The sequence below is a fragment of the Drosophila mauritiana genome, chromosome 2R (genome assembly GCF_004382145.1).
Source record: "Drosophila mauritiana strain mau12 chromosome 2R, ASM438214v1, whole genome shotgun sequence".
Classification (NCBI taxonomy): domain Eukaryota; kingdom Metazoa; phylum Arthropoda; class Insecta; order Diptera; family Drosophilidae; genus Drosophila; species Drosophila mauritiana.
Genome location: NC_046668.1, coordinates 14,678,786 through 14,702,435, shown reverse-complemented (window position 1 = coordinate 14,702,435; position 23,650 = coordinate 14,678,786). Strand labels below are relative to the sequence as shown.

Genomic DNA, 23,650 nt, shown 5'->3' with positions numbered 1-23,650 from the left:
TTGTTTTGTTATCAATTATTTGGATCGGAGCCGAGTCCAGTTCGCATTTATTATTTAAATACTTTCAGCTTAGGACTAAGGTACAAAACGCCCTTTGAATATCAACTTTCACAGATTTCATTCGAAAGAGTTTGTTTATACAATACGTTTAACTCTACGTTTTATAGACAAATAATTAAAAACTGTTGTGCGAATGTGTCATAATTTATAATATTGGACAATTTGAATTTAACTCGAGCTAATTCTGTGAAAGTGAAGAAAGGCGTTCGAATATTTTAAGCAATTCTCTTTCGGTGCTAGATCTCCTGTTTCGGCTTATTTTGCGTCGAGGCGTTGCGCGAAATTTTCAGGATGTTGGGTGGCTTGGGCTGGTTTTTGTCCGCCTCGTATTGGGCGCGATGCAATCGCTGGCGATGCTTGTACATGTTGGCGGAGCAGAAGAATGTCATCGGGCAGTTGGGACAGGTGTAGAGTACTTCACCCGTATGAGTGGATGTGTGTTCCTACAAGAGGGTTTATACAAGTTCATCAAATCCCTTCAACAGGTCATGAGTTTCGAACTTACCTTGAGTTCCTGCGGTCGCTTGAAAGCCTTTTCGCACATGGTGCACTTGAACTTGCGCTCGCACTCGTGATTGTGGTAGATGTGACGCCGGAGAGCCCTTGCATTTGGGGACACCTTAGCGCATATGTGGCAGCGATGCTCGCCGGCACTCTCTACGTGTATGCTCTTCATGTGCTGCTTCAGGCCGGTCATGCCTTTTAGCCAAGCGCCGCATATCTGGCACTGCTGCAGCTCCGGTTCCGGACGTGGCTTATCCGAGTGCATCAGCTCCTGGTGCTTCTTCAGGATGATCTTGGTGCGCATCTGCTTGCCGCACTTGTCGCAGATTATGGTACTCTCTGGGTCGTGCATAGAGCTCATGTGGTTTTTCAGCTTGCGCTCGGTGAGGAATCTATTGTGGAATAGTAAACAAAAGGTGAAAAAGATGTATAGACGCTTAATGGATAAACCCACTTTTTGTTGCACTCGGAACAGGTGAACTTGAACTCGGACTTGGGCACATGCTTGTTAAGCTTGTGGTAGTCTATGGCCGTCTTGCTGAGGAAGGTCTTCGAGCAGAGGTCGCAGCTAAAGGTAAGCTTGACGGCGGGATCCATGTGCACCTGCTGGTGCGACTCCAGGTGACGGGAATTTTGGAATGACTTCTCACAGACGCTGCACTTAAAGTGATCAGGATTCCAGTGGACGAGTACATGCTCGGCCAGAACTTTGCGCTGCGTGAACTTGCGGCCGCAGCACATCATGTAGCCGGGATCCACTTGATGGGTCAGTCGGTGATGACGCTGCATCTCGGTGAAGTTGTGCACGAGCAGATTGCAGATGGCACACGGCAGTACGCTGGTAAAGAACTTGGCGATGATGACGTCGTATTCTTCCTGCTGCTTTTTGCGCTGCTCCAGCAGCTCGCGGGACATGCGGACTTTCGGCTCCGCCGGTTTCGTCCGCTTCTTGTATTTCTTGGGGCGTACTACTGTTCTTTTCGGCAGCACGGCAAACTCTTGCTTTCCATTGTCTAGTTCAAAGTCTGAGTCTGAGTCGAAGCCATCGCTGCCTCCATCGTCCTCGGATGAGTTATCGCTAGGCACCAGGCAAGAGAAGTCAGGGTCCGTCTCCTCATCCCCGAACTCGTCAAGCTCTTCTGCCTTAAGATCAAGTTGAATGTCTTCTTTAGGTTTTTGGGGCGGGGCAACGGCAGCGTCTGATTTCCTTGGGCGACCACGTCGCTTTTTAAGCGGCGCAGGTTCTGCAGTCTCTTCTACTCCATCCTCGTCCTTATCCTTGTCTACACTGGATCCATCCTCTGCCTTCAAACGCTTCCTAAGGCGTCTGGCTGCGCCTTCAAGTTGGTCCTGGTTTTCCTGGGTGTTGGCCGAACTCTCCAGGATCTCAATGCGGGGAAGAGTATCCAGTTCATGTTCCTCAATCTTAATCTCTGGGTAAAAGAAGTTTCGACCGCCCATTTCCTGTGGTTCCGGCACACCTTCCTCCTCCTGAGTTGCCAGTTTAAGAATCTCCGGAAAGGACGTAGTTTCTTGTGTTAGGGGATCATCCTCCATGAGCGCCACTTTTGTTTCCTGTAAAGAGCTCTGCGCTGCACTGACGAACTCGTGTAAAGTGTGGAAGTCGGAGACGGTTTTCCAGCAGCGGCCGCATATCCTTTCGTCGCTTTCCTTGGAGATCTGGACGGGGAAGTGCTGGTTGACGATCGTAGTCACCTCCAATAGGTCGCCGCGCGCGGAGTGTACATCTATATAGTCCCCCATCATAGCCGTATACTCGCACATGCAGAGTAAACAGCTAGGAGAGCAATCTATTATAAGAGAAACAAAAAGTTTAACAATTAGGACCACCAGCTTAAGGGGAAATTCGATGCGGTCTAGCCGACTCCTTCACTGCCGCTAGCTTACCCATTGCGATTTGTAGACTTTGTTACAGGTAATAAAAATCCATCTAAGTGTTTGAGCGTAAAATGCAGTTTTTATTTACTTTACTAATTTGTTTAAAGCCGCAGTGCAATCAAAACGCCAGCTGTTTTGCAGTTCACAATAGCAGTGCAAGCTGCGGGGCCTTTACCAACACTGCCGATAACGATAGGCGATAACGAATCGGATTTTGGTCACTCTAGGCATTGAGCATTAAAAGTTATTGTTATTATTTACAATTTCAAAGAAAAATGAACTGTTAATGCAGTGAGATTGAGTTTTTCCAACATAAATTATCAAAGAAACCCATTCTTAATCAATACAACACAAGAACAGGGTGAGAAATAGTACATGCTATGAAATAAACGAATCGACCATTTGTTTACGTTTTACTTTCTTATTTGCAGAATATCCGAATTCCAGCATGTCGGATTTGGGGAAAGATGTGGTAAGAATACTATAAACCGAATGAAAACAACTTGTAAGTCCTTCATATCCTTAGGCGAGCGAAGAAGGCTCCAATGGAAGCAGGGAAACCATTTGGTACACCATTGGAGAGCTTGTGGAAATGGTCGAGTGTCCAGGTTGTGGAATATCTATGGTATCGTTCAAAAACCGTTTCGCCCACATCAAGAAGTGCTTCAGCATCAAGAGACGAGGTCCTTTGCACAGGATTCACGGATATGCGGAGTGCAAGTGCGGTTTCCTTATTGCAGACACGGAAAAAGCCCGGAAACTGCATTGTTGTTCGGTAAATAAGCAGAGTGCATTCAACGTTAATAAGTATTATAAGGTATCTGTTCATTTAGGGAAAACTTCGCCCTTGCAAGCCAATCATACTAGCTGAGCCAAAACTCCCCGCGACAAAACATGCCGAAGAAGTAACTACAACTAATAGGGAACAGGCTTTGCAGCCGTTGATTCTCAATTTTATCAGCCCCATCAAACAACAGGAGTTTCCATCTCTGGATATATCACATTCCAGTAAACATAATCCTAAACCAACATCAAGGCCACGCGTCCGTAACTTTGATAGACCACACAGAAGTCAAGCTCCAAGGGAAGTCTGTGTGTACTCTATTATTCGGAAGAATGGGGCTATCTTAGTGGCAGGAAGATCCATCGTTAGATACCGTGGGGGCAACGAAAACTTAGCCATACTTAAAAGGCGAGAGTTGAAAATGAAAAGCGTATAACATAGTTATGTATAAGTAAACTAAGCTGTATATAAGTCTGAATATTATGAATGTAAATTAAGTCTCTTCTCTTTTTTTTGCCTTTTTTCAATCTTACTGGTTACTTTATCATCTATAAGTAATTTTCTTGATTCATGTAAACAAAAAAAAATTAATGTTGTAAATCAAAAGTTTTTTTAAAACAGCAGCTTATAATATTTAATGGTTGAAAGAAAGAAAGTAATAAGAAAGGAGTAGCACTTAGAGATAGAGTAATAATAAAAGTCTAAATGAAATTAGATAAAGAAGGCCATAATTTATGTAAATTCTATTGCATTTTAAATTAAGCGCCACATTTCAGTTGAATTAAATTAGTTGGGTTAGGTTACAGTCATTTTTCACACCTGGCCACACTGCACTGGGAGCAAAACAAAATAATCCACGTAAAAAACGTAATATCCCGGCGTTCATTTTTAAAATATCCGATGTCAGCCGCCAGGACGCAGGAATACGATTGCACCGTCAAGTGCAGACACCGTCAGCATGGAAACGCCATCACAGCCGCGCTGACAAAGCGCTCCATTGACCACCAGAAGCTGGCGGCTTTTATTTTCAAGACTTGCGGAAATTTCGCCAATATTTTAGACGATCTGGTGGGTGGTGAAATTGGACAAACCCTAGAAGGCAATTCATATGTTATCTGCATCTCGAAATTCTAGGGCCGCTCGGCGGTGCACATGTCCGCCTCCACGGCCCGGTACGAGATTCTGGAGTGGTTGCTCAACCACGGAGCCTACATCAATGGCCAGGACTACGAATCGGGAAGCAGTCCGTTACACAGAGCCCTCTACTACGGCTCTATAGATTGCACCGTACTGTTGCTTCGTTACGGGGCTAGTTTGGAACTGCTGGACGAGGACACAAGGTGTCCACTGCAGGCAATCTGCCGGAAGTGCGATGACGATGACCTCGCGACGGATTCACAGTGAGTGGGGTGCAGGACGCTTTTACTTTCACCCACTTAACTTATGTATCTTCCCATAGAAACGATGTCCTAGTGTGGGGCTCGAACAAAAACTACAATCTGGGCATTGGCAACGAGCAGAACACCAATACACCGCAGGCGGTGGACTTCTTTCGAAAGTCTAACCTTTGGCTGGAACAGGTGTCACTTGGACCTTACCACAGTCTGTTCTGCGACAAGAAGGGTCACCTGTATGCTGTTGGTCATGGAAAAGGCGGTCGCCTGGGCATCGGAGTGGAAAACAGTCTTCCAGCGCCCAAGAGGGTAAAGGTTTCGTCCAAGCTGAGCGGCGACTCCATTCAATGCATCAGCGTGTCCCGCCAGCACTCACTGGTGCTCACACATCACTCGCTGGTTTTCGCCTGCGGCCTTAACACAGACCATCAACTGGGCGTGCGTGATGCCGCCGAGCAGCTCACGCAGTTCAAGGAAGTGGTCGCGTTGCGTGACAAAGGTGCCAGCGATCTGGTGCGCGTGATCGCCTGCGATCAGCACTCTATCGCCTACGGCAGCAGGTGTGTCTACGTCTGGGGGGCCAACCAGGGCCAGTTTGGCATCAGTTCCAACACGCCATCCATCACGGTGCCCACATTGGTGAGTTGTAGATATTGCTAAACGTAGTCTCTAACATCTTTTTTTAGATCAAGCTTCCTGCGAAAACTACAATACGCTTTGTAGAAGCCAACAATGCAGCCACGGTAATTTACAACGAGGAAAAGATCATTACCCTTTGCTATGCAGACAAAACTAGATACATAAAGACACCCAAGTGAGTTTACTAAATTATAGAAACTTATATCACAACCATTTGTTGCACACCAGCTACGAAGATCTCAAGAGCATATCGGTGATGGGCGGCAATCTTAAGAACTCCACGAAGGGCTCCGCGGCAGCTCTCAAGCTGTTGATGCTCACTGAAACCAATGTGGTGTATTTATGGTACGAGAACACTCAGCAATTTTACAGGTAAGCCATTCACTCCAGTTTTTTCGGTTATGACCATATACTCTTTTGCAGATGTAATTTTTCACCAATTCGTCTGCCTCAGATTAAGAAAATACTCTACAAGTGCAATCAGGTTATGGTGCTTTCCGAGGATGGTTACGTTTATCGAGGAAAGTGCAATCAGATCGCCTTGCCAGCTTCAGCACTGCAGGAGAAGTCTCGGGGCAGCCTGGACAACTGGCAGGACAACGATCAAAACAAAACGGAAATCTCCCGGGAACACGTTATCCGGATCGAGCTGCAGCGAGTTCCGAACATCGACCGTGCCACAGACATATTTTGCGATGAGGGCTTCTCGTCCTTTGCCGTTCTGCAGGAGTCACACACCAAGTACTTTCGAAAGCCAACACTGCCACGCAGGGAGCACAGCTTTAAGAAGCTGCTGCACGAGACTAGTGACTGTGATGCTGTCCACGATGTGGTTTTCCATGTGGACGGAGAGAAGTTCGCGGCCCACAAGTTTATCATTTACAGTCGGGCGCCAGGTCTCAAAGACCTTATACGTTGTTATCTGGACAAGGATATTTATTTAAATTTGAACCATTTGACGGGAAAAATGTTTGAATTGATATTGAATCATATCTACTCTAGCTACTGGCCAACAGACGATGGTGAGAAAAAAATAGTGTTAAAAAATGATTCTTTTAAATAACTCCATAAATATCTTATTTAGATATTGACTGTATACAGCAAAGTCTGGGACCTGCGAATCCTCAACAGCGAACTCGCACATGCGAGATGTTCCTACCTCACCTGGAAAAGTTTCAACTAGTCGAGCTGGCCAAGTACGTACAGAGCTACGTGCGTGACCATCAATTTCCACTGCCCAATGCCCGCAAACTTTTCAATCGCTTGTATCGCTCCGATCATCCAGAGTTGTACGATGTGCGAATTGTCTGCAACGACGGAAAGGTACTAGGGGCTCATAAATGTATGTTAGTGGCACGGTTGGAGTACTTTGAGATGATGTTTATGCACTCGTGGGCGGAACGCTCGTCTGTCACCATGGAAGGTGTACCCGCGGAGTATATGGAGCCGGTACTTGATTACTTGTACAGTCTGGACAACGAGGCTTTTTGCAAGCAGGGCTATCTGGAGACGTTCCTCTACAATATGATAACCATTTGCGACCAGTACTTTATTGAGTCGCTGCAGAATGTGTGCGAGTCTCTAATCCTGGACAAAATCAGCATAAGAAAGTGCGGCGAAATGCTCGAGTTTGCCGCCATGTACAACTGCAAAATACTACAGAAGGGCTGTATGGATTTCATTTGCCAAAACTTGGCCCGGGTACTTTGCTATCGCAGCATTGAACAATGCGATGGTGAGACTCTGAAATGCCTAAATGAGCACTATCGAAAGATGTTCAAGAGGGTGTTCGACTACAGACAAATAACTCCATTCTCAGAGGCTATAGAAGATGAGTTGCTGCTCAGCTTTGTGGACGGGTGTGATGTGGACTTAAATTATAGAATGGATGCGGTTTGTGCTCAACAATTCTATCATTGATCTCGGTTTACAGTTTGTTTCTTTGTAGGAATCCAAGCTTCAGCAGGCCGCCAAACACAAACAGAAGGATATGCGCAAGCAAAATGCCCGGCACCAGTATGAACAGCAGGCCATATCAAGCATGATGAGATCTCTTAGCATAAGCGAATCGACCCCAGGGCCAGAAGTGCCCTCATCGCCCCAGGATAGCGCTCGCAGCGAGGACAAAAACTGGTCTCGTGTGGTGGACAAAAAAGATCAAAAGCGAAAAGCCGAAACCGCATTAAAAGTGAACAACACACTTAAACATGAGGATCCACCGACCCAAGTACTGGTACCCATTGAAAGGAAGCCCCTGAAGGAGCAAACACCTCCACCGCCATCACATGAAACTGAGCCCACTACACCATTGAGCAAAAGCTACAACCTCGATTTTAGCTCCTTGACTCCTCAGTCGCAGAAACTTTCCCAGAAGCAACGGAAGCGTCTTTCTTCCGAGTCAAAGAGTTGGCGGACTAATAACGCACCCCTGGTGGAACAATCCCCCACTCCAGTGGCCGTTCCAAATGCCTGGGGAGTAACAACCACTCCATCGGGTTCATTCAATGACTCATTTACTTCTCCATCCACTGGAAGCATCACGGATCCCACTTCATTTGCCAATATGATGAGGGGACATTCAACCTCTTCCACCACACCCACGGACCAAGGCCAAAGCTTCTCGCGTATCTTGGCGGATGAAAAAAGACAGAGGGAATCCTATGAGCGCATGCGAAACAAATCTTTGGTACACACGCAGATTGAAGAGACGGCAATTGCTGAATTGAGGGAGTTCTACAACGTGGACAACATTGATGATGAGACTATAACCATTGCCCGAGTGTCCAGGCCCAGTGATATAAACTTTAGCATATGGCTGAGGCAGTAAATTGGTACAGGTAGCTTAGTAGTGTGGAGTGTTTGTCCTATAGTTTTTGTTTTTATTAGAGTGTCCGGACTGTTTGTGATTTTAAAGCGATTTACTGCGACCGGGTCATCAAATGTAGAACTCGGAGCCGCCTGCAAAGAAGCTCTTGCTATTTATTTATATTCAAAACCAAATGCAATAGGATATTGGACGGCACATTGGGTAACAAACTTTATTGCATGAGCATATAGATTATACAGATAGATATAGATATTTACAAGCTGGGGACACACTCAACAATGAGGCAACAAGACAAGTGACGAATAAATAGCCATCTAAGCTAAGCTAAACCGAACCGAACCCGAAATAAACCCGTTGCTTATGCAAATGAGAACACGATGAACGAAGGGGATTGACACAGAGCGAGTGGTGTGGAGATGAAACTGGACGGGAAGATGTGGGCGATGGATGTGGCGGCTTGTTCAGAAGCACTCCTTACGAAAGGCAAATCCGTACTGGTCGCACTTGTATCTCAACGTTTTGGCCAACTGTGGTGGGCCGCAGTAGAAGACGGTGACCTTCCCCTTTTGCTGGGCCTGCAGCTGCTTGAACACCTTATCCCAGTTCGGTCTGCCGGCATTGGTGCGGGTTTTCAGACCCGTGATCAGATCCCGCTTGCCCTGGTAAGGAAATTGAAGATGTTAGAATAGCACTGATATTGAGGCGTATGTTTTGGGTCTACCTTTTCGTGCAGTAAGTCCAAAGCTAGTTGGAGACCCACTGCCTTCATGTCGGTTCTTTGCAGCGCACTTGTTATGTACATGTGCATGTCCAGGAATCTGTGGATAATCCATTGACAATTTTCGCACAATACATTCTTTCAGCTAACTCACCGCTCCATGGCACCGCCCAGCTCTGCCTGCTCGATCTCCAGCTGGGACAGCAGATTGACGAACCACTCGAAGGATCTTTGATCCCTGTTGATCCAGAAGAAGTCTACCTTCCGCAGATTCATCACAGACTTGGGTATCTCGCTGGCCCATTCGAATTGGCACCTCGGGCAACTGTGCCGGGCTTTCCAATACCGATGCATGATGGACTATTTAGGATTACACTGTTAGATGCGTTCATGGACTACACAAGATCTATTATACCTGCAGAATGGAGGCAAACGGTGTGACTCCAATGCCCGTGCCAATTAGCACCGCGTGCTGAGCGCCAAAGATGTGACTCGACGGTGCTCCATATGGGCCATCGATAAAAATCTGAATAGAGAATCAGAAAGTTAGCATTGGGATTAGGTTAGTGGGTTAGCCCTTGTTGGCTTTTGGTATGTGTGTTGGTGTAACCCGCACCTCCATGACTCCCGCATCAAGTGTCACTTTGCCACCGCTGTTAGTTGTGGAGCTACCAGTTGATCCCCCACCACCTCCTCCGGTTCTGTTATTTATGGAGGCGGACAGGGAGCGCAGGAATGTGGGTCGTCGCAGAATAGATTTTCTGCTAGGCGATCCCGTCTGTGTTTGATCCTTCGGTTGGAGCAATTAATGGTTTAGAAGAGTTAGTTGGTAGGTCAGTCACCGAGTACTTACCTCCAATGGCTTGGATGCCCCCTCGCCGGACAAGCTTAGCCTGGCCACCTGCAACTTGTCCGCTGAATCCATCTTCGAACCCAGTTGACCCTGTTCGGCTCGGCTAGCTGGACTTGATCCGTTGACTTCTCCTGCCGCCACCTGATGCTCCCGCTCCTCCATGCTGGGCGTCTTGAAGGCGATGATAGTGGGCTTGGTACGCATGTATCGGAAACTCTGCGCCAGCGACTTGTTTTGCGGACTGAGATAGGCCAATCCCACGCTGTTGTTCCTGGCGCGGCGCACCCGCTTCTCATCAAAGGCAGACTCCGATTCAGAGCGACCCAAAGCTCGAAGTCTGTGGATTAGGATGCAAGTCTAGAAAATGTACCATATCTAAAGCATATACTTACGCCTTCAGGCGACTCCGCTTTTTAGTCTTCACACTGATGTCCGGCAGAGAAATGCTCTTCTCCAGCGGTCTCTGCTTCAAGTTGGAGTCCTCCCGCTCGCCATCAGCAATGAAAGCTCCGTTTGGGATGCCCTTCTTTGGGTCCACTGCCTCCTTTCTGGAGAATGTCCGCTGCAGGCTCTTCTTAATGCTGCGTATGCGGTTAACACCCGTGGCTGGAGTATCGGTAGGAGCTCCTGGCGCGGGCTTGCGGTTCTGGCGGGGCGGACGCACTGGCGGCACAGCCTGCACGCCCAAATTCTTGGCCAGGAAATCAGTTTGTGGCGTAGCTGATCTTTCTCCGGCTATAGCAGGGTTGCGAGCTTCGTTGAGGAGCATGAAACTGGGCGTGGGAATGGCGTGCATGTGTTGGGGAATCTCTTGCGATGAGCCACTTTGCTGCAGCTTTTGCTGCTCCCGCTCAAAGTAGCGGTACAAGCGATTGGTCCACTCGCCCACGGTGCGTATGTGTAACCACATGTAGTCCTCCTGCTCGGGCGCCGAACTAATGGTAAAAGGATGCCACTCATAGTTGGCAATGGCCGGTATGTTCACGAAGACATAATCGCCGGGACGGAAGTTAAAGTGATGTGGTCGCTTGATCACCAGATGCACCACCTTGGAGGGCAGAAGCAGCCCGGAGCTGATGTACGTCTTGCCATGCTCTCCCCTCATCCAAATGAAGCGAAGTGCCCTTTCCACTATGTAGACGAGTCCTGGGAGCATGAACCACTTCCAGAAGTTGGGTCCATGGAAGAGGCACAGTATCCAGAAGGGCACATAAAGCAGATGCGTCCAATAGAAGACTTCGAAGCTGCCTTTCCGCCGCACAAAGGGCTGTGAACACACGAACATCACCACCAGGATGGCCAGTAGCGCTACTCCCGTGGGATTAGCACATCCTGGTATCAGGCCAAACAAACCCGGACGATCTGTGAGTAGCCATTCCCCTATGGTGTAATGACCCGCGTTGATGTTTGGATCGTTGATCACGATGATGGAAAAGTTGAACAGATGCATTATCGTATGAACCAAGCTCAGTACGGAGATCGTGATGCCCGTCAGCTTGTGCAGATAGACGTGGTGATCCAGTGGCAGGTACGAGGACAACCCACGACCCCTGAGGTAAGTCAGTGAGTGCCGCAGCATTAGTACAAGGACCCAGGCACAGTTGAAGTTCAGGCATTGTCCTAAAAGTAAATTAGTAAGTGTAGCTAATTATACCTTCCTATCAAATATTTCCAGATCAGTACTCACCACAAGCTCTAGCTATGATGACGAAACCATTACTGGCACGATACTGGATAGCGCGGGATATGAACAAGCACAGATTGACGGTGATGTAGAAGAAGAGGTATGTGACGAACACCTGGTTGTTCTTCATGTAGGCCAGCGAGAACTGATGGGGCAGGGAGTTCCAGAATCCGCTCTTGGCTGCTCCTCCCGCCTGCCGATCTTCTGCGATGGGCACTAACCAGCGATCGATTCTACGAAATGGAATTTAGTTAGTTAAAAGATATTGTGTCTTCAGACAGATCTCACGTTATGCTCAGATTCTCCAGTAGGCCACCGTGCTTATGGAGCTGGTTCTTCAGCGCCTCGTACGTGATTTCACCGCTGTTGTGCGGATCAGCATCCTCGAACATGGCGCTGGTGAGATCCTCGATCTGGTCCTCGGAGAACTCCATGCCGTTCTCCTTGATGCAGTGCCTTATAACATCGTGCAGCTCCTTGTGCTGAATTAGCCCGTCACCTGGTAGATTCAAGATGGATGGTTCAATAGAAGTTCTCTAGTTTATTCTGCAAACCCACCATCTATATCATAGACCTTGAACAGAAAGCGAATCTTGTCATCTGCCGACTGACCAGAGAACTGGTGTATGGCATCAATGAACTCCTGCAACGAAATGGAACCCGAGTTGTCCTTATCGAAGATTTGGAAAACCCGCTCTGTGAAGAAAGGCTAAATCAATGGAAAATGGCATTAGTAATATTCATTTCAAAATACTTTTACATTGACTTGTTTTGCTAACTTACATTCTTTGAGGTAACTATCTTCTGGAACTCCTCCCGCCGAATCTCCTGCTCGTTGCCCACGGTAGTACGGAAAAGCTGTTCCAGCCGGGCCAGCGAGCTCTTGTCGAATCCGGTCCTTGGCCGGGAGTTGGTCAGATGAGAGATAAACTCCATTACCTGGTTGGTGGATACCAAGTTGCTTCCATCCAACTCAATCAGGCGGTACAGCTTGTCGAGGATCTTGTGGGTGAATTTGGTAAAGGATTACAATAAATACCGAGTATTCTGGCATCCACTTACCCCTCTGGTATGCCAGATGTCGCGGAAGTTCTTGAAGGAAACCCTCTTGTTCTCACCGCAGATCACATAGGCCACCGACTCAATTTGCTCGGCAAAGTCCATCTGGCGATCGTCCCTGAAAGATCCACAAGATATGTATATCTCAATATGGGTAAATATACATTGGTACTCCCACATATCTTGGCACTGCTACACAGAAAAAACATTTACCCAGAATACGATATTCTGAAAATCCATCAAAGATCATTTTGAGTCATCCTACAGGTTAATTGGTTTTCAAAACAATTAATGCTTTCATTGATAAGAAGTATATTAAACTGAATCACTGAAATATTACCGAAAGAACTGGATTTCACATTAAATTGTCTTCGCATTCAATTGCCTCCTTCCACTGACACATATTTTCCACCTTTATCTTTACTGATTCCATTTGATTTACATGTGTACTCCATCAGCACTTGGCAGTCGCGAATGCCAAATTATTTTGATTAGTGTTTGCGTTGAAAAAATTAATATATTTACAAAGTGCAATGATGTTATTCACTTCGATGATGTCGTGTTGGGCTCTTAATTGTTTAAAGCACTTGATAAAAATCCGTGTCAGCGGTTTCGTTATTTTCTGTGCACAAGATACGTCGGCTCCCGATCACGGTACCGATCCCCATTCCGATACCGATCCCTAACCCGCATCCCCAGATATCGCTGCTGCTCGCACTATATTTGTATTTGAATGACTTCATTACGACAGGCAGCCAATGACAGTTTCTGGCTGCAGAGCCGTCCAGGTGCCCAGTTCCGATCCAGAGCCAACTTTAGAGGCTGTCGAGGCACGCGGACTATGTTAGCTGTTGTATATGTTAACACACGGCGCAGATAGCATCGCCATGGGCAACGGACATCGGCATCGTCTGGGAACGGAGCTGGCATCTGGCATCTGGGGCTGCGATGTGATGTGGCATGGGGCTTCTGGTCGGCGCAGCTGGAATGGAATGCCTGGAGCACGCCAGCCAGGTGCGTGTGTGGATCGGACTGGATCGTATGCCTATTTTTTCATTATTTTTTTTTGCTCTTCCGAAGGCGAGCTAATTGTTTTGGCACCGTCGCAACATCATCAGCAGCGATCTCAGAGGAGCAGGAGGATGCCAAGGAAGCAACTCCACCTCCGCCACCAAGCAACCCACACTTACGTTAGCCGACCCTTGAGGTGCTCGATCCAGCGATCTTGCAGGAGATAGCCATTCCGCTCGAGATCAAACAGCTGGAAGAGCTTCTGCTGGAATTCCTGTAAGCAAGACCGAAAAACAAGTTGTAAACCGCTGGGATTTATGCGTCTCCCGTTTCTGGGCAAGTGTTAATTAATTTACGTTCGCATTGTTTGTAGAAGCATTTGTTTATGCCCCGCAACCAAAGATTTATATACATACATGTGCACGGAGCACAGTGTTTACCCAGTGCCTGACCCACGTAATGAGCATAATCAAGAGTGTTCTGGTCCCACGACTGGGAACTATGGGATTCGATCTATGGGAATCGAACTATGCGGCAGTGATGAAGACGAATGGCATAAATTAGCCGCTTATTAATATCTTAATGGCATTCGAGCTCACGATCATGAGCGCCCAGCATTGTCTGCAAATCGAATCGCAGCGCTGGGTCTTTTGCATTTGGTCACAGTTGTTGGGGCGATCTCCCATCTTCCATCCCCCGGCGATGATGAAAAATGTGCATATTTAACGGATGAGCCCTGACTGGTTAAACGGCTTTCGGGGAGCCCATAAAAACAAAATAAACACCAGCTCACCAGCCAAAGCTGAGCCCATCAAGCTACCCAAAACGGGTTTGGCGATCGACCAGCGATCGGGTAAAGGACCACAAAATAAGTGGCACAAGGTCAGGGCGCTCCAGAGCGTCACTTTCCGAGACCCATATCCATTACCATTCCCATAAACTTGCATCCGTTCGATGATGTAATTAATGGCGGAGCACACGAAACTAAGTTGCCACAAATGTTTCATCAACAGAACATAAATTTAATTAAATTGGTAAAAGGAAACAGAATGTATCAACACTATAACTTTGACTCGGAAGGACTCACCTCGTCCAGGAATAGCTTGCGGAAGGCCTCCCTGGTGTGTTTGCCCTCGCCCTCGTCGAAAAGTGCACTGCACTCGGATATGAGGAGCCAGCGCTGCTTCTCCCGGCGCGCCTCCAGCTCCATGGAGCTGCAGTTCTTATCTAAATTGAGGTTGTATCGTTCCATGTACAAATTTGATTGCCGCTGATTCGGATTCGCATTTCCATTTCCATTTGCACTGCCAATCGCTTCCTGCTTGCCAACGCTGGCAACTAGAATACTTGGCGAGCTGGCCACGATTGGGCCAGCATTTGCCGCCGGTTCATCAACACTTGCATCCAGTGCATCCAAATCGAGAACGGCCGCTTCGCTGGTATCGCTGCTATCTCTGATATCAGCTCTCTCACCATCTGGCTGCACTTGCTCCGTCTTTTCCTCGACGGAATCGCGTGCTCCATGCAAACGCTCCAGATACTGGGCAGCCTGCTGGAGCACGTGACTCACAACCGTGGGCGCTGGCTGCTGGTTAATGGGTTGCTGGGCAGGAGTTTGCGACTGGGGCAGCTCATCCGAGAAGGACACTTTTTTGGGCGAACGCGAGGGCGTGGCGGGAATCTCCAGGGAACGACTGGACGACACTGAACCGCGATGGTTGTTCGACTCCTGGTCTGCGTCCATGTTTTTCGAGGGGGGTAAATAAGCTAGCCAAAGGGGAATCACCTGAATCACGTGACACGCACTTTTAACACATGCCAATGAAGTGGGCTACTATAAGGACACACGATTACGCAGGAGCAACACCGCGATGAGATTTGGGTAAGTAGCAACTCCAACTTGGCACTCAAGTACTCCACCAGCCAAAGGAGTAGCAACTATATAAACTAGACACTGCTTCTAGGTGTTATCCTCGCGTCGGGTTTTAAGATACAGAAGGAGAGTATCGCACTTCACTTTCCAGCTCACCACATGCCAAAGGTGTGGGAGTGGTCACTAATGGGTGGGTGATCCTTGCGTCGGAGTTCGAAACACGGCGGCAACACGACGACGCGACACAGGTAAGAAGCAACACCAATCGGCGGCAGCGGCGAGCAGCAACTGAAAGCGAAAGCCAGGCAGGTGAGGTGAGGGCCTCGGATCGGATCGGAGCGCTGTGGCTATGGGTCCGCTGTATTGGTGAGCGGGACTGATCGCTCGGATCGGACTGAGCCGATCGGTGGTGGTCGACGCTTTGGAAAACGCGTTTGCCCAATATCGGTTCAATATTTCAGGCTTCTGCCAGCCAGCCAGCCAGCGAGTTTTAGAATGGACATGCAATGTCCCAGCCGATACAGTACGCACTATGTGCGAGTGTGTATCTTTGCATCTGTATCTCCATCTTCGTACGACTCATAAAATGGCTGCTCAGATAGATGATTGCCCCGAGTGTTTGCCAGTGTGTGTGTGTGTGTGTTCGTATGCGATTGATATTCTAATTTGGTTTTTGCGACTCATACCGCGAGTTGTGTGTACTTATTCGATAAGGGCTGCAAATAATTCAGGTGTCGCGATCTCGACGTCTTCATTTTTTAATTTCAATGCCCGTGTTTCGTAACAATCAAACTTGTTATGTGCCGCAGCTGTCGAACGTGTCTATTTCCGAATTCCCGCCCAGAGTGCACGGAAAATACCACCGCCTTTGTTACGAACTGCAATCGGAATTGGGTTTAAGTTGGGCTTGCGACTTGGGATTTGGCACTACTCATCGCATAATAGGTCAATGGCAATGGGTCACGCCAGCCAGTTGGCCAGGAAGTGATTGCGTGATTGGGCCAACGTAGCCAGCCACTTGTGGCCAATTCAATCGAATGCGAGTGCTCTAAGCGGTCAATCCGGCCCAAGGTCGGGCCAACACTTCCCCACCCGCCGAATATTGGATACTTTCAACATCTTATTGTTATCGAGTCGTTGAACTGCCTCCCCCCTAGCGACCGATTCCCCCACCCACAGCGATTGCAGCGCCTTGAACGCTAGTGAAGTTGAAGTTGAAGTTGATGCTGGAGCTGTGAAGTCTCCGCCAAAGGGCAATAATATAGATACTTTGTAGAGCAATAGCTATGACTCTATGACTCGTGTCTTGTTTTCCTAAATGTTGCTACTTTGTTGCCACACCGAGAGAAAAGTTGAATAGCTGGCATATAAATGGTTTCTGGAAGCCTTTCTGTTGGAAAATGTACTATATTAAAGCTCGTAACTGAATTAGGATATGAATTTTTGGAACCTAATAAATTTGAAAATGTATAACTACAACAATATTACTGAATATAACTACCTAAAGGTTAACTATAGTTATTTTGGTAGCAGAAAGCCATAATTCAACCTAACTCATTTTTGCTGGCACTTGAAGTTTTCTGTGTTCTCTTATCTGTTTATTGAATGCTGTTGGAGCATCTTCAACAAAATTATAGCACAGCAATTGTTATAAATCATAAAGCCCATAAAACTGATGACTAATTAGGCAATATATTTTTCTGCGTGCATTAAGCGGGTCGATCTGCTGATTAATGTTCGACAGCGGCCTTTGGCTTTTGTTTACGGGTTAGTGCCCCACACTGAATCGGATTGAGATACACATATTTAGCATCGAATTCGGATACGGACTCAGATTCAGATCGTTTCCGCCTCCGCTTCACACTCTGCTAATCCACGGTGTGCTGCATGTGTAAACCCCATGTATGCGGTATCTGGTATCTGGCGAGTGCTATCTGGTATCTGAGATACTTAGTATCGCACATCCGCTGCGCTTAAGACGGCTTTACTCACCTGTCGGCCAGGCTTTTATGGCCATTGTTAATTGCTGAAATTGGCATTCCCAATCACAGCGGGCGACACTCTTGGTCAGCAAGTCGCATTCGATGCCCGCTGGTGGCCAGGGAATTGGCCACTGGCCATTAGACATTAGACACTATCCACTGCCATCCGCTAACCACTTCCAGCCACTACTGGTCATTGGTCCCTCATTGTGATGGCAGTGGTGGCGCTGCAATTGACACCGCGGCGGCCAATTAAGCCCGCAGTTACAGCTGCAAAAGATACAAAGACAGAGACAGGAATAAAAACAGAGATAGAGACAGAGACATCCGCGAATTCGTGCGCCGGGTGGTCCATCTGCAAAACGAATCCCCGACTGCTGGCATGCAGATTGATTTGCTCGGCAAACGTTCGCCGCTTGTGGGCAATTTTCCAAGTGGCCGGCGACGAGAGCAGTGTCATCAATTTAAATTAAGTTCCAGCTTTTTATCGCCACTCGGCGGACCAGTCTCCACGCCATTCTCCAACTCCAACTCCAGTTGCCCAGGTCTTTTGCGGACTCCTTCTCCCAGCACCGTCATCATTATCCAAAACATGTCATTAGGCGGCCGCAAGATGCCCGAGTACCAGAATCCTGTTCTGCCGGCGACTGTCTTCGCTATCAACTTGGAATTCCAGCTCCCAGCTCCGTGGCAGCGACGCCAGCGGCGGAGCAGCAGCGCAGCAGAGCGTTGCGTGCAGCGGAAATTGGCCAGATACAGATACACTTCAACTCGGTTTCAGACTCCGCAGAGCCGCAGACGCGCTTACATCGATCGGTTTCGCCTAATAAAGCGACCGCGATCGCCACGCTAATTAAAATAATTGAAATTTCTCACGGGAAACGCGCATCGCGACACTTGCAGGGCATCCTATGTCCACTCTATATATCCCCATACCCATTCCCCATACCCCATACCCCATTCGCCATCCCAATGCCATTCTATATCCCCATCCTCTGCGATATCCGTTGCTAGTGCGGCTAATTGCAAATTGCAACATGGACATGTGGACATGTCCAACAATCGAATTGACAGCTGCTTTACCCCTGGCACATTTGATGGACATTAACATGGATCATCGTCCGTTGTCCCATTCGTGCTCCTCCGCTCGCTGGCACTGGCGAGGATTCCAGCATAAATGCATAAATTTCATTAGTCGCTGACAGGACGGTTCCCGCTAGTGTTGAGTCCCTAAATTAAGTGGACGGGTCAACTGAGTTATTCCTAGCGCTGATTTATACCATTAACCCATTATTGGCCATATTCCTGGGCATACTTATGCATTTAATATATTACAAATTTCATTTAATATTTTAAATGGCGTTATTTATTTATCTCAGTAAAAGATTATTTTGAATCAGTTCGGGTTGAGAAAAGTCTTAGTTTCTTCTATATCCTGTGAATATATAAATAACAATAAATATAAATCAAATGTACCATTTTCTGTCACTTCCATTAAAAATATAAAAAAATATATATGGATAGTAAAAATGTTAATTAAAATATTCCTTGATTTTTCTCGAAAGAAATTCTGAACATAATAATAACATAATATTATTATTAACGAAATGTGAGCATTAGTATATTGTAAAGGAAGAATTGGTAGTGAAATATTGTTCAAATAGGCTTCAAGGATTATTCTACTCCATTGTGGTTGTCTTGAAACCAAATCTCTTTAGTTCCCTCAGAAAATGGGTTAATGGTGCCACAGGAAATGGCGACCACAAATAAAAGTAACTAAGCGCAGAGTTCCACAAAATATTGTTGCCTGCGATCGTGGATCGTGGCATGCGCACTCTGATCGAGATCGCAGCGACAGATAGCGGAGCAAAGTTACGATCATACATATGCATATAGAGTGGTGCCTCGATGCCCCAAAAACCCCACCACCTCCGCCATATCCACGCCTCTGGGGCCGTAAAGTTGTCGAAAATGATTTGCAGATCAAGATTTGTGCGCACAATTTATGTGATAACCCACTAAGAGCAGTGGAGTAAGAAAAAAAAAAGCTGCAATTCCAATGGTCCAGATCGGTCCACTCCCGGGCCAGGTCCTGCTCCTTCCGATCCTCCGACAGCGTCCAATTAGTGCGTGGACTCCAGCTTCATTCGAAATTCATGGACAATTGTTAGTGCCTCCGTGTAGCCGCTAATAATGACGCCTTTAAATGTGCAATAACAATTTTTGAGGCGCGCAAAAAGTGACTACTATATATATTCGCATATATATATATTATACACTGCATTCGTGTGCGTGAGCTTAAGTACCGCCCATAGGCCGGCAAACCAGCTACTGCTGCAGTGACTCCCCCTCAAAACCCCCCAACTTCGCGTTCCAGACGATCTACAAAAAAGTTGCTCATGAGCTACGTGAGTTTTTTACTGATCAGCTAGCCGAGAGCAGAAGATTGACTTTGATCTGTTGGTGGTAATGGGTAATGGATAATGGGCCAGCCTGAGTGCACTTTTCACTTAGCCCGGCCTATTGGCATCCCGAATATGACTCATAAAGTGTGGTATCTACAAAGTCGCTTAAGTCGCGTTACGTATACGCACCGTGTGCCCACAAACATCTCAGCGGAATTCAATGATAATATGATAATGAGCAAGTTGATAGATTGCCTTGACATTTTATCATCGACTCAACTTCAAATGGAGCTGTTAAGGAGGGAACTTCATTTACTCGTGATTTTGTTAGCAGATTGCAAAATCAGGGGGAAATCCATGCAACAACATTCAATGTAATGCAGTGGGTGGAGTAAACATGGGCTGTCATGGGAATCACACCACCCACGACTATTGATAAAAGTTATCTGCGATAATGATGGATCCCACAGGAAATTTCTATGTTTGCTGCTCACCTTAATGGGAATGTAGTTGAGTCATTGATTGAACCTTTCTGCATTTCTAAACAGAGAAAAAGTACAAGAATATGTGACATAAAGTTGTAAGCATAAATAAACAATATCATGCTGTTGTAGCTTTATAAAAAAAACGGAAAATGAAAGGTACATAAATTTGTATAAAATTGTTGTAACCTTTTCTACGCCCTGAAGGATTTATGACCGTGCTCCAGTCAAATGAACTGCCAATCTTGCGGTCGTAATCATTAATCAATTTAATGCACTGCGTTTGGCTGATTAAAATTGGGTGCATGTCGCCTACAGTCAACCAAATTAAGCCCTTGGGAGTGGCCCCAGCCGCCCAATTGAAATGCCAACTCATGTCCGGGGACATGGGATTTGGAGTTGGAGCTGGACCACGAGCTTGGAGGTTGGAGCTGAAATGCCAAGACCGCCCGGTCGACAGGCGAACAAAGTGTGTGTCAGTTGCAGTCAAGTGGAGCCATAAAGCTCCACGATCCCACAGATCGACGGTGGCGATGTCAGCTACTGGCGATCAGTCACCGGCTAACGGGAATTGGATTGGGATTTGGATATGGATATGGATGTGGATTTGGTTTTGGTTTTGGATTCGGTTGTGGGCGGTTGTTCGGTTTTGGATTTATGGCCTGCCCAACGTCAGCCTAATGAGCAGCCTGCATCCATAATGCCGGCCCAAAGAGACGTGAGCATTGGAAAAATAGAGTAAAAAATATATGGTTAAAATAGAGAAAAATAAAGAAAAATAGAGAAAAAGTCAATTGGATTAGATTAGACGGCGCAGCTGTCGTGACAGGTTGAGCGCTGAGTTTGGAGCTCGGAGCTTGGAGCTTGGAGTTTGGAGTTTGGGAAACGGGCACGAATGAGAATTTATGGCCAATGCCAGCCGAGCTGGATCTTGGCCAGATTCAGAGCTCTGGCTGCGTGCAGGGAACGCAATATGTTATAATGACTTCATTACACACAAAAAATAAGCAACAGGAGTCGCAACGGAACGCTGGCTGGAAAATTGCAATAAGAAACGCGGCTCTATTTTGACTTTTTCCCTGCCAAATTTGGCCGCCTTGATTCGTCGCATAATTGGCAATTATCGTGGCAGATCGAGACGTGGGCGATATCCTCCATATCCCCCATGTCAATAGGTTTTTTTTGTGTGTGGATATATCTCTTGCAGCTTTTTCCTCGATATAGGTGGCACGCAATCCCTGCGGGTTGTCTTTGTATCTGTCAGGATTTATGCACTAATGCACTTCATTTCGGCTCATTGTTTATTGCGGCTGTGGGCATGGTCAGGTGCGGTTAGCGGCCATTTATTAATTGCAAAACCCATTCACTTTGCCTCCAGTTGCGCCGATTTAGCCTTAGGCCTCCAAGTGAATGGGGCCGAAAAAGAAAAAAAATATACAGCCAAACTCCTGCACGCACATTTGCATTTTATGGCTGAAATTAGCGTCTAATTGGAGTTTACACGCTGCATATTTTATTCGCAAATAAATTGTGTTTTTGCAGCGCAACGCTTTTTGGGGATTCGATTCGATTTGATTTGATTTGATTTTTCTATTTGCTGCTTTTTGCCTTTGCCAATTGCCATTTGCCGAATTTGTCAGCGTTTCTCGCTCTCTCTCAATCTGAATAGGCCCCAAGTCAAGTGCTGTGGGCCATTCACCACGCACCAATATTATTAAATCACAGCGCAAACACCTGCAATGGCTGCTCGACTTTGGCCTATGCGGCGTATGCGTGATTTATAATTGCGAGCCACTAACACCACTGCGACGCACACACTCGCGTGCATTTGCACACACACACACACACGCACCTGCACAGGTGCACGCAGGTAGGCGTGTTCATTAGACGGCCTTAAAACGCACACACTCCAAAATGGCGACCATATCGCCATCGAGCCCCACAGCCAACTTATGAATTGAGCAACCAAGAGCCAATCTCGCAAGTGACACAAATCGCACGAGGCGCAGGTGGCGATTGCCCAGATTCATTCGATGAGATCACCACAAGTTCCCAGGAGCCCAATCGGATCCGCATTTCATTTAAACCTTATTGAATGATGATCTTAAATAGGTAAAGAAAGATTTAAGTCTACCCTAAATCTACTAATAAAGAAATCAAGATAAAGATTAGCAAAAGCAGATTTTCAAATGAACTAATTTATTAAATATTATTTTAAAATGTTATACTAAAAGTAAAAGCATAGAGCTGCCGTTAAAAATCTTAAAATTCATGATATACTGTATTAAAATATGAATTGGTTAGCACATTAAATCCAATAAATTCTTAGCATTTCCTTTTTGCTGTTTTGGAAGATATATTATTTAAAGTTTTTTTTATTGAAAATTGCCAGAGCTTGCAAAGTATCTAGCTGGAATCTAGAATCTCAGTTGGTTTCATGAGCACCACAGTTATTTGTGAAATTCAAACTCAGCTACAAGATACAAAGATACATTTATGGAATTCGCACCTGCACAACGTGGATGTATTTCAGAGATATTCCCCCGAAATCGGATGCGTGGCATGTCGCCAGCAGATGGAGGCATCTTAAGCATCTCCAGTTACTGCTGCTCCTGCTCCGCTTGCTGCATGTTGAACAAGTGCTTGGGATTCGCAGTGAAGTGAAGTGGAGTGCATTGAAGTTATCTCTGAGCTGTGCTTTCGGTGGCTTCAGTTCCACTGGCGAGTGACAGGCGGTGGCTACCAGCGGGCAGCTGGAAATTCGATACGCCATTTGCTGCTCCGACTAATCCCGACGCGATTCGGGATGCACTGCCCACTCTGGGCTGGCATTTTCCAATTAACTTCGCATTAGCCACCGCCCAAAGATGTGTTCCTCGCAAATATTCATATTCCACTGCTGCCGGCTGTCAGTCGGAGCCATGTAACGTCATCCGGGAACATGACAGACGCGGGCTAATCCCGCATCCGCGCCAGCGTTTGACCAGCAAAATTATTAACGCCATTAACGGCAATAGAAATATTTGTGCAGGCCACTCGTAAACCCCCCAGCCCCCCATTCATCACCGACCCCCCCGCTTAATAATATCCAAACGAGTTCCGCGGAGGAAGGAGGAGAAAATTACAAGTCATGGCTACAAGCGCCTGCGACTGTGGCCCACAAATGTGACTAATGGCATTTCTGAATGCAGATTCAGCCGGGGGATATTCGATGGTCGCCAAGGGGGTCGGTGCAGCCAACTCCTTTGCAGTTCTTTAAGTTTATAGGCAACAATTTTTAACGCCTTGCCAGGGAGACCAAGGCTACACTTGCACAAAACTATGGAACTTGCAATGCTGTAGAAAATGCAGATATTTATAGATCCAAAAGACTGGAAGAGGTTCTTAGGTGACTAACCAAAATATAAGATTTCTTTAGCCTTTAAAACCAATCATCAAATACAACTCACTCATTTAGTATATTTCAGATATTTCTT

General features: G+C 46.7%; 4 protein-coding genes across 5 annotated transcripts; 2 read left to right on the top strand and 2 right to left on the bottom strand.

The window, feature by feature from the left end:
* Nucleotides 1–3: 3 nt before the first annotated feature.
* Nucleotides 4–2,620, bottom strand: LOC117136092 (transcription factor grauzone). The gene is made up of 4 exons (XM_033296771.1): nt 2,473–2,620; nt 1,019–2,375; nt 566–956; nt 4–503 (listed from the first exon to the last, which is right to left on the bottom strand). Exons 1-4 carry the CDS (start codon nt 2,474–2,476, stop codon nt 297–299), a joined length of 1,959 nt encoding a protein of 652 aa, XP_033152662.1. The 5' UTR covers nt 2,477–2,620; the 3' UTR covers nt 4–296.
* A 58-nt stretch (nt 2,621–2,678) lies between these two features.
* Nucleotides 2,679–3,928, top strand: LOC117135746. Its single transcript, XM_033296196.1, has 4 exons — nt 2,679–2,824; nt 2,895–2,935; nt 2,990–3,238; nt 3,297–3,928. The coding sequence occupies exons 2-4, from the start codon at nt 2,912–2,914 to the stop codon at nt 3,681–3,683; spliced, it is 660 nt and encodes a 219-aa protein (XP_033152087.1). The 5' UTR covers nt 2,679–2,824; nt 2,895–2,911; the 3' UTR covers nt 3,684–3,928.
* Nucleotides 3,929–4,062: 134 nt separating this feature from the next.
* Nucleotides 4,063–8,480, top strand: LOC117135745 (inhibitor of Bruton tyrosine kinase). Its single transcript, XM_033296195.1, has 8 exons — nt 4,063–4,315; nt 4,382–4,647; nt 4,707–5,280; nt 5,328–5,455; nt 5,509–5,652; nt 5,704–6,302; nt 6,365–7,173; nt 7,229–8,480. Exons 1-8 carry the CDS (start codon nt 4,148–4,150, stop codon nt 8,105–8,107), a joined length of 3,567 nt encoding a protein of 1,188 aa, XP_033152086.1. The 5' UTR covers nt 4,063–4,147; the 3' UTR covers nt 8,108–8,480.
* Nucleotides 8,293–15,176, bottom strand: LOC117135744 (NADPH oxidase 5). Of its 2 annotated transcripts, XM_033296193.1 has the most exons (14): nt 14,520–15,176; nt 13,612–13,706; nt 12,425–12,539; nt 12,146–12,364; nt 11,921–12,071; nt 11,651–11,861; nt 11,366–11,595; nt 10,071–11,298; nt 9,679–10,015; nt 9,442–9,615; nt 9,241–9,351; nt 8,980–9,185; nt 8,829–8,925; nt 8,293–8,766 (listed from the first exon to the last, which is right to left on the bottom strand). In XM_033296193.1, exons 1-14 carry the CDS (start codon nt 15,174–15,176, stop codon nt 8,569–8,571), a joined length of 4,029 nt encoding a protein of 1,342 aa, XP_033152084.1. In that variant the 3' UTR covers nt 8,293–8,568. The 2 variants fall into 2 exon arrangements, with proteins under 2 accessions (XP_033152084.1, XP_033152085.1); XM_033296194.1 differs by lacking the exon at nt 9,442–9,615 and having other exon boundaries at nt 8,569–8,766.
* Between the last annotated feature and the right edge of the window lie 8,474 nt (nt 15,177–23,650).

What these genes read in the sequence shown, in the direction of transcription:
- LOC117135746 (XM_033296196.1), top strand. Translation starts at nt 2,912, where the DNA reads ATGTCGGATTTGGGGAAAGATGTG. An exon ending in CGGATTTGGGGAAAGATGTG is followed by an intron (nt 2,936 to 2,989) that starts GTAAGAATACTA and finishes TCATATCCTTAG; the next exon opens with GCGAGCGAAGAAGGCTCCAA. An exon ending in GGAAACTGCATTGTTGTTCG is followed by an intron (nt 3,239 to 3,296) that starts GTAAATAAGCAG and finishes CTGTTCATTTAG; the next exon opens with GGAAAACTTCGCCCTTGCAA.
- LOC117136092 (XM_033296771.1), bottom strand. An exon ending in TGTTCCGAGTGCAACAAAAA is followed by an intron (nt 957 to 1,018) that starts GTGGGTTTATCC and finishes ATTCCACAATAG; the next exon opens with ATTCCTCACCGAGCGCAAGC. An exon ending in AGCGACCGCAGGAACTCAAG is followed by an intron (nt 504 to 565) that starts GTAAGTTCGAAA and finishes ACCCTCTTGTAG; the next exon opens with GAACACACATCCACTCATAC.
- LOC117135745 (XM_033296195.1), top strand. Translation starts at nt 4,148, where the DNA reads ATGTCAGCCGCCAGGACGCAGGAATACGATTGCACCGTCAAGTGCAGA. An exon ending in CCATCACGGTGCCCACATTG is followed by an intron (nt 5,281 to 5,327) that starts GTGAGTTGTAGA and finishes ATCTTTTTTTAG; the next exon opens with ATCAAGCTTCCTGCGAAAAC. An exon ending in AGATACATAAAGACACCCAA is followed by an intron (nt 5,456 to 5,508) that starts GTGAGTTTACTA and finishes GTTGCACACCAG; the next exon opens with CTACGAAGATCTCAAGAGCA.
- LOC117135744 (XM_033296193.1), bottom strand. Translation starts at nt 15,176, where the DNA reads ATGGACGCAGACCAGGAGTCGAACAACCATCGCGGTTCAGTGTCGTCC. An exon ending in CATCATAGCTAGAGCTTGTG is followed by an intron (nt 11,299 to 11,365) that starts GTGAGTACTGAT and finishes ATTTACTTTTAG; the next exon opens with GACAATGCCTGAACTTCAAC. An exon ending in AAGCGGAGTCGCCTGAAGGC is followed by an intron (nt 10,016 to 10,070) that starts GTAAGTATATGC and finishes CCTAATCCACAG; the next exon opens with ACTTCGAGCTTTGGGTCGCT.